At 60.9% G+C, this 8,876-nt stretch overlaps 1 protein-coding gene across 4 annotated transcripts; it reads left to right on the top strand.

Annotated features, from left to right (window-relative positions):
* The first annotated feature begins 5 nt into the window (after positions 1-5).
* ZNF319 (zinc finger protein 319) lies at positions 6-6,716 on the top strand. 4 transcript variants are annotated; one of them, XM_055100785.2, is made up of 3 exons: positions 6-273; positions 1,741-1,913; positions 2,870-6,716. In XM_055100785.2, the coding sequence occupies exon 3, from the start codon at positions 3,127-3,129 to the stop codon at positions 4,873-4,875; it is 1,749 nt and encodes a 582-aa protein (XP_054956760.1). In that variant the 5' UTR covers positions 6-273; positions 1,741-1,913; positions 2,870-3,126; the 3' UTR covers positions 4,876-6,716. The 4 variants fall into 4 exon arrangements, with proteins under 4 accessions (XP_054956760.1, XP_034796185.1, XP_034796184.1 ...); XM_034940294.4 differs by lacking the exon at positions 6-273 and adding an exon at positions 730-1,005; XM_034940293.3 differs by lacking the exon at positions 6-273 and adding an exon at positions 734-1,005 and having other exon boundaries at positions 1,736-1,913.
* The last annotated feature ends 2,160 nt before the right edge of the window (positions 6,717-8,876 follow it).

Raw genomic sequence — 8,876 nt, 5'->3', positions numbered from 1 at the left:
CTCCCAGGGGCGGGGCCTGGGCTGGCACCGCCTCCGGGCGGAGCCGGGAGGGGCGGAACCCGGCAGGACAGTGGTGAAGATTCAGCCCACCGACTCCACGCTGCCTGCCGGCTGCACACGCGGATCTGGTCACCTGCAGCCTCCCGGCACCCCGCTGGGACCTCCCCAGCCTTCGTGTACCCATTTCACATATCGCTCAGGGCCCTCACCTTTCTGCCCGCTGCTCTGTCTGCAGCCACCCGGGACCAGACATACCAGACACGACAGTCCCGGGTCAGCGCACTAGACCCAGCGGAGACCCCTGCCTGCCCCGAGCCCGGCCAGGATCAGAGGTCCTGGAGCCCCCTCCTCAAACCAGCCCAAAGTCCAAGCCCCTAAAAGCCAAGCTGAGCAGTTAGGGGCGGATCAATTGTGGCAGACCAGAGCCTCTAGGAGGCCCCTCCTCTCCTGCGCAGAGCCGGGCCGAGGGCGGTCACCCGGAGCCCCCTCCCCTAAGCCCGAGCGGGGTGGCCGGAAGCAGAGCGCCCTTCCTCGGTTAGTCGAGGCGCCCAGGCCTGGCGACTCGAAAACCGCCCGGAGCACCCGGCTTGTCCGACCTGGCCCGGCCACGGGGTCCCCGGCAGGGGGCGGCCTCGCTCCGCGCCGCCCGCTCCTCCCGCATTCGCCGCCGCCGCCCGGGATGCCGCTCCTCCCCCGGCCCCGCCTCCCTGGCCCCCGCGCCGCCCGCCCGTCCGCCCGTCTCCGCAAGGCCATCGGTCCGTCCGCCCGCCCTCCCGGCGCTCCTCGCCCCGGCCCCGCTACTCCGGCAGCGCGCGTCGCTTCCTCCGTTCCGGCCGCCGCTAGCCCGTCCCCCGCCCCCGGTCCGGCCGCAGCCGCTACGCGAGGCCGGGGATTGGCAGCGCGCGTAGGCCGCGCCGCCGCGGATGGAGCCGGAATAAAGGGGCGGCCGAGAGAGCAGCTGGTCGCCGCTCGCCCCGCGCCTGCCCTGCAGGCGGCCTGGAGCAGGTGAGCGGCGGGGCGCCCGGGGCCGCATCTGGGGGCCACCCCCGCGCCCGCCGCACCCCTTCCTCTGCCGGCCCGGCCGCCCCCCCGCGCCCCTCCGCCGCGACCTAGCGGCCTCTTGAGCTTCTGGGCGGCCCAGGCCGGGCCTCGAGGCGCAGCCGCGTCCTGGGCCCGGCCTGTAGCCCTGGGGCCTTTCTCCAGCCCGGCCGCCCTCGGGGCTCGCCCTCGGGTCGCAGCGCCCGGGCCATCCCGGACGAGGGCTGACAGGACGCAGCCCAGCTGGGCCTGCAGGCAGGGCCGGCGGGAGGTGATCGGCTTTCATTCGGTTTCTCAGGGAGGAGGAAGAGACGGGGTGGGGCGCAGGTGGGGGGCCTCCCCTGCCTCTCCTTGCCTCCTCTCTCCCCTTTGCGGAGTGATCACAGAGGCTTCCTGGCTGCACCTTGCTGCAGGAGGGCCAGGGTGGGCAGGGGGTGCTGCAGACCAAGCCAGGGGACACTGTCTGACAGCCATTCATGCCAGAAAAAGCAAACAAAACAGTGGGTTGGCACAGCGGACCTACAGGCGCTCAGAGAAGCCCACCTTCCCCCTCTCTGTCCCGAGAAGGCTTAGAGTGGTACCTGCTTGCTCAAGCAACCTGCTGCCTCCACCCAGAGCAGCCGCTCCTCTCCTCCCTCCCTTCCGGAAGATGCTGAGGATGACAGCTTTTAGCCTGACTCTTACATTTCTTTGGCAGAGCAGTTAGAGGCCAGACTGTCCTGTGAAGGCTTCTCCTTCCTTCTTCCTCTGCTCAGGAGAAAACTTACAAACTTTTAAATGTAAGAGGCAGATGAGCTGGGAACCTGGAAGTGGGTTGCATCTGACTCTGAAAGTTCCTCCCTCTCGCTGGCATTACCTTATGCTGCCACAAAGTGGTGAGTTAGAGATTTGCCTGGGCTGGGTGGGCTTTACCTTCCAACAATTACCCAGAACTTTATACGCTTGGAGTAAGGGAATGGAGTTGTCTCTAGAGAGGTGATGAGAAATGCTCTATGGTTAGCATGCTGCATCCTGCATTGCCAAGGCAGACCAGGGCAGTTTCTTACATTTTCCTGCAGGCCTTGACACTATGAGATTCAGAGGATTTAGGACTTTGTGTGTGTGTGTGTGTGTGAGTTCTGGGAGAGAACCAGAGTGAGGAAGTTCTGCTGTGTGGACATCAAGCCTGGGTGGTTCTGTGGCCCTCTCATCTAGCCCCCATCACCTATGGGCTCTGGTTCCCGTAGGGCCACCCATCCTGTCACGCGGAGAGAGAATGGGCCTGTGGTCAGGGATAGTTGAAGGGGTGTGGTCAGTCCCTCATAGGTGAGAGTTTTTGAAATGGTCCTTGATTCCACGTAGTTGTCCTAAATATTGACTGTCAGAGGCCATTTGCCACTGGGCTCTCAGACCTGGGAGGTCTGGCCTCCTTAGCTCTAAGTGGTGTGGCCCGTATTGAGACTCAGGGTAGCAACAAGAGAGGAGCCGTGGGCCTTAAGGAGGATTCTGTATTGTAGGCAGATAACCCCGGACTCTCACCTGTGAGTCTCAGCTAAAGGGTTGGCAGGAAGCTGGAGGGGACTTGTGGAGGCTGGGATGTCCTGGCCCAGGGGCGGGGCACTGAGGTGGGTGGGGGTGGAGGCCGCTGCCATTTCCTCTGCCTGGAGGAGCTGAGCTGGCTGCAGACCTCTCTGATTGCCTAAGAAGGGAGGAGTCCTGCAGCCCTGAGCACCTCTGCCTTCCCCGATGTGTGGTTTGTGATGGTGTGGTGAGTGCGGGCAGGACAGGGAGAGGGCCCAGGAAACTGCTGCTTGTTCCTTCCTCGAGCTCATACTTTCTCTCTTCTCTACAGAACGGATCACTGGGGAAGACAGAGTCTCCCCGGCACTGCTGGGACCCTCCCTTGAAGAGCCCCCATGTCCTGTAGGCAGAGCCTTGTAGTCTGTCCGCTTGGTTACTGACTCGGGCTGTCTGACCAGCCCCTCTTCTGTGCCTTGTCTGAGGTCCTTGTCCATCTCTGTGATCGGGCAGCTTCTCTCTCTGGATTGGGTCACGTGAAGCGGGAAACTGAAGCCATTACTCTCCAAACCCTGTTTCATCTTCCCAAGCATGTCGGAAAGCTGGCAACAGCCGCCACAGACGCAGCCGCAGCAGCCACAGCCACCGCAGCCTCAGCACCATGCAGAGCCACCGCCAGCCCTGGCAGAGCACACGCTGCCTCCGGGCACGGCGGAGAACCCCCTGGGCTGTGCCGTCTATGGCATCCTCCTGCAGCCAGACCCCGGCCTGCAGCCCCCACAACACGCACCCCTGCAGGCAGCAGGAGAGCCAGGCCCCAAATGTGGCGTGTGTGGTCACGACCTGGCGCACCTGTCCAGTCCGCATGAGCACCAGTGTCTGGCGGGCCATGACCGCTCATTCCAGTGCACACAGTGTCTCAAGATCTTCCACCAGGCCACTGACCTGCTGGAGCACCAGTGCGTGCAGGCTGAGCAGAAGCCCTTCGTCTGTGGGGTCTGCAAGATGGGCTTCTCACTACTCACCTCACTGGCACAGCACCACAGCTCCCACAGTGGCCTGGTGAAGTGTTCCATCTGTGAAAAGACCTACAAGCCAGCTGAGGCAGCGGAGCCGGCCACCACAGCCGCCCCGTCGCTTCCCGCAGCACCCGCGCCTTCCACTGTCACCCCTGCTGAACAGGCCGACAAGCCCTACAGCTGCCCCATCTGCCAAAAGCCCTTCAAGCACCTGTCGGAGCTCTCTCGGCATGAGCGGATCCACACCGGTGAGAAGCCCTACAAGTGCACGCTGTGTGACAAAAGCTTCAGCCAGTCGTCGCACCTGGTGCACCACAAGCGCACGCACAGCTCCGAGCGGCCCTACAAGTGCGCAGTCTGCGAGAAGACCTTCAAGCACCGCTCTCACCTGGTGCGCCACATGTACGCGCACTCGGGCGAGCACCACCTGTTCCGCTGCAACGTGTGCGAGTTGCATTTCAAGGAGTCGTCGGAGCTGCTGCAGCACCCGTGCACGCCAAGTGGGGAGCGGCCCTTCCGCTGCGGCGAGTGCCAGAAGGCCTTCAAGCGGCCCTCGGACCTGCGGCAGCATGAGCGCACACACAGCGCCGAGCGGCCCTTCAAGTGCGACCTGTGCCCCATGGGCTTCAAGCAGCAGTACGCACTGATGCGCCACCGGCGCACGCACAAGACCGAGGAGCCCTTCAAATGCGGCCTATGTGAGAAGGGCTTTGGGCAGCCCAGCCACCTGCTCTACCACCAGCACGTGCACACCCTCGAGACTCTCTTCAAGTGCCCCGTGTGCCAGAAAGGCTTTGACCAATCTGCCGAGCTGCTGCGGCACAAGTGCCTGCCCGGCGCGGCCGAGCGGCCCTTCAAGTGCCCTGTGTGCAACAAGGCCTACAAGCGCGCGTCGGCCCTGCAGAAGCACCAGCTGGCCCACTGTGCGGCGGCAGAGAAGCCCCTGCGCTGCACGCTTTGCGAACGCCGCTTCTTCTCCTCTTCCGAGTTCGTGCAGCACCGCTGCGATCCGGCCCGCGAGAAGCCACTAAAGTGCCCAGACTGCGAGAAACGCTTCAAGTACGCGTCAGACCTGCAGCGGCACCGGCGGGTACACACAGGCGAGAAGCCCTACAAGTGCCCCAACTGCGACAAGGCCTTCAAGCAGCGGGAGCATCTCAACAAGCACCAGGGCGTGCACGCCCGCGAGCAGCAGTTCAAGTGTGTATGGTGCGGGGAGCGCTTCCTAGACGTGGCCTTGTTGCAGGAGCACAGCGCGCAGCACAGTGCCGCCGCCGCGGCAGCGGAGGGCGCCTACCAGGTAGCCGCCTGCCTGCCCTGACTCCGCGGCTGTGGCCCCTACCAGCCTGACCTGAGTCGGCGCCGTGGGCCCAGCAGGCCTCGCGCAGCCTAGCTCCTCACAGCTGCCTTGCACCAAGGGCCCCACCCAGCTCGGTGTTCTGAGACCTCGGGAGTGAGGACGCAGGGGTATGAGGCAGGGAGAGGGTGTGCTGCTCGTACTCCTGGCACCAGCGGGCAGTGCGGGCAGCCAGATTGCTGTGGCCCATCCTGATTCCACAAACCTCTTTCCCATGACAAGATTCGCTTTCTTGAGAGCCATCAACCCCCCCCTTATTTCCGGGGCACTGGAGCCAGGCTGGAAGTCAAGTGGCTTCTCCCTGCCCTAAGGAGGGTGTGATGCCAGCCCAGCCTTCCCATATCTTTCAAGCTAGCAGCCACATAGGTTAGGAAAGCGGAGGCTCATGGTGGGGCTGGGGCCCCAGAGGTGGGCTAGGTGTAAGGCATCAATTGCCGTGTGGGGGAGAAGGCCAGCTTTAAGACGTAGTCCTGGGGACTGGGAGGGCAGAGGGTGAGTCACAGCCCTCTCTGTCTGCTCTAGCCAGGGGAGACGTGTCCCCAGGTTTCTGGCAGGGGAGATGTGCAGGGTGGGTCTTGGGGCTGGGTCTGCCTGGAGACCAGTGGGCCCAGGGGGAAGGGGGAAGCTGAGAAGTTTGTGTGACACCCTCAGCCAAGGGACAGTGCCATCCTTGGGGACAGGAGGAAAAGCAGCCTGTCTCTGCTAAGGGCAAATCCTCTGGTTTTGGAAGCGCCCCTCCCACCTTTGTAGTGGGGTTCCTAGGTGTGGTGGGGAATGTGCCGTGCTCTCAGCAGACAGAACTGCTGGTGTGAAAGGCAGGGATCGTTAGCCCACCTGAGGCTGGGAGGAAGCAGGACCAGGCCTAGGATCTCCCCAGCAGATGCAAACAAGTGTCCTCCCCTGAATTGTGTGAACCAAAGCGTCAGGGGCTTGGGGCACAGCCCCAGTCAGCTCACCCCAGTCCTGCTGCAGAGCCAAGACTAGGCCAGGGTGGGGACCCCCCCAGTACCCTCCCTACATCAATGTGGCTGCTGGCCTGGACCCCAGGGGTCTGGTACAGCCAAGATGTTCTGGACAACATCCAGCTACTTCAAAGGCTAGAGGGTCCTTTGGGTCCTCCTAGAGTCCCCCTAGGTCTCTGGCTGCCCATGAGGCTCATGAAGCAGAGGGTATCCCAGTCATAGGGAGCAGAAAGAGCAAGTGGGTTAAGGAAGCCTGCAGGGGACCTGGCGGATGGAGTTGACCAACATCGCTGGGTGGCTACAGCCCTCCTTAGGAAGCCCAGAAGGACCTTTATTATTAAAATAATCATTTTGAACCCTGCTCTATCCTCTGCCCTCTTCCAGCCCCACCCCTCCCTGGTCTTGAAAGAAGACTAATCAGTGGGCACACCAAGGGCCCCGAGGGGCAGGGAGATGCCACCATGCTTCTCTGTCACCGTAAGAAGGCTGACCAGCCACGCCCACCTCCTCTGTCTGACTGAGTTCCTTCCTGTGGCCACAGGGAGGGGCTGGTCCTTCCCCTCGGTGCTGGCTCTCTGTCACAATGCCTCAAAAGACATGGAACCCAGGCCTACAACCGTCCCAACTGCTAATTCTTTTCCTTTCATTTTGCTTTCTGAAAGCAGTTTGTTATACTATTCATAACATTGTAGAGTTTAATTTCATGTCATTTTGGATCTTATATAAAAATGTGAGGATTTGGATTTTTAAAAAGAATGACTCCATTTTAGGTAGCCACTTTTGATGTTAATATATAGTGAGTCCAATGTATGCTTTAGAAGTAAAGACATTGACCGTCACAGACCACTGCACTGCTTGTTCTGCTCCTTCTTCCACAGGGGAACGATGGACATGGAGAGGCAGAGAGGGGCACAGGCCCGAGTGGCGGCTTGGAGACTGGGGCATAGGGCTGGGTTTGAATCCTGAGCTTTGAACGTTCTGGCTGTGTGGCCTTGGGAACCTCTTTGGGACTCAGTTGCCTCATCTGTAAAATGGGGAGGTTCACCTTGCCTTGCTTGGTTGTTGTGAGAATTAAATAGAGCCCTATAGAGAGTCCCTGGTGGGGATGCTTGAAGATGCTGACAGTACCAACTCCAGGACACCTGGGACTTTCAGGAATGAGCCTGAGGCCTCCTCACTTCCATTGGCTTTAACCACAGCCCCCGAAGTGGGAGCTGACCTGTGAGAGAGCAGCAGCTCATGGAAGCCTGGAAGCCAGGCACTGGGCCTGGTGAGCATGAGAGCTTGCTCAGCCCCGATGGAAAACCAAGGGCCTGCCTGTAGCAGCAGCAGATGCAGCCAGCCCGGCCCTGCCCCAGAGGAGGGGGAGGACTTGCTGTCACCCCACGACCACCCACCCTGTCACACAGTGACCCTTCTGCATGGTCAGCCCAGCTGCCTCCCACCTGAGCCCCTCCAGCACACCTTTCCTCCTGCACCCCGTCTCTGCCCCCGTGGCCCAGCTGCAACTCAGGCTCTGTCTGTTGCTCAAAGGTGGGGATAGGGGTAGGGGAGAGAGAGGGAAAAACAGCCTCCCAGGCCCGGGCACCTGAGAGCCAGTGAAAGTGGTCAGCAGGGGCCCCTTGCCCTGAGTTAAAAGGACAAGGAGCTGCCCACACTGCAGGTGGCCCGAAAGCTGGGTACAGAAGGTGCGAAAAGCCAGGGGACCGAGATGTGACCCAGTCCCCATGCTCCTCTTCTTCCCTCTGGGTGGTCACGGGAGGAACCTGCCCTTGAGAAACCATGTGGTTCCTTCCCACAGGCTTCTACCTCCCAGGAAGAGGATGCCCGGGGCCTTGGTTCCGTGCCAGGCTCAAGTCCCAGCTTGCTTTCTCGCCATGTGACCTAGGCAAAACCCACCCATCCTGAGAGGCCCCTGGAAAGTGCTAGCGTGTGTGTGAGGCTTTATAATTACTGCCGCAGGTTGTCCCTTGTGAGTGAGTGACAGCATGCATGGGCCAGGGCAGGAGGGGCCCTGGCTGGACATGGCTGAGCTCACATGGAGCCTGCAGTGGCTTCTTCCTTTGTCCCCACCCCTACCCACCTCACAAAGCAGTGGGGTTCCTACACCTCCCACCAGGTCCTCAGCCTCTAGGCTCCAGCCTGGGCCTAAACCAGGGCAGCCAATGGGTCCCTGGTCTGGGAGCCCAGATGTTCGGGTTCAGGGCCGGGCCCTTTGGTAACACATGGCCTAAGGCCTCTGTCTGCCCCTCTCAGGCCTCAGTTCCCCATCTGAAGCAGGCCTGGTGCTCTGATTCTGGGAAGGCGCCAGGATCAACCCATGGCCCATTTTCCCTTCCCTGCCCCTCCTGGCCTCCAGCCTGCTCCCCTCTGGTATCTCCGACTAGCCTCTCTTGGTTGTAAGTGGCAGAAACAGCACAAACCGGCTTAAGCAGCTGCTCACTGCACCTGGTCATACAGGTACTTCTCCCACCAACCGGCCCAGGAATGCTGACCTACAGGATGGCCAATTTCCTGTGTCCCAAACCTGATGAGTGTCTCCTTCACTTACAGCATAGCATTTTTTTGTTTGCTTGTTTGAGACCGTGTCTCACTCTGTCACCCAGGCTGGAGTGCAGTGGCGCAATCTCAGCTCACTTCAACCTCCGCCTCCCAGGGTCAAGTGATTCTCCTGTCTCAGCCTCCTGAGTAGCTGGAACTACAGGCACATGCCACCATGCCTGGCTGATTTTTGTATTTTTAGTAGAGACAGGTTTTCACCATGTTGGCTGGGCTCGTCTTGAACTCCTGACCTCAAGTGATCCACCCGCCTCAGCCTCCCAAAGTGCTGGGATTACAGGCCACTGCACCCAGCCAAGCATAGCATCTTAAAGGGGAGCTTCAGATGTCGTAACTAGGAGTATAAACTAGTGTTAAATCTTTAGCCTCTGGCTAATCATTCCTTTTGGCTCAACCACTGGGAGGATGGGAAGTGTGGTGCTTTAGGATGAGGGTGACATCTGG

This window comes from Pan paniscus, chromosome 18 (genome assembly GCF_029289425.2).
Source record: "Pan paniscus chromosome 18, NHGRI_mPanPan1-v2.0_pri, whole genome shotgun sequence".
Classification (NCBI taxonomy): domain Eukaryota; kingdom Metazoa; phylum Chordata; class Mammalia; order Primates; family Hominidae; genus Pan; species Pan paniscus.
Note: the sequence above shows the minus strand (reverse complement) of the source record. Positions and strands in the feature narration are given on the sequence as shown.

What these genes read in the sequence shown, in the direction of transcription:
- ZNF319 (XM_055100785.2), top strand. Translation starts at nt 3,127, where the DNA reads ATGTCGGAAAGCTGGCAACAGCCGCCACAGACGCAGCCGCAGCAGCCA.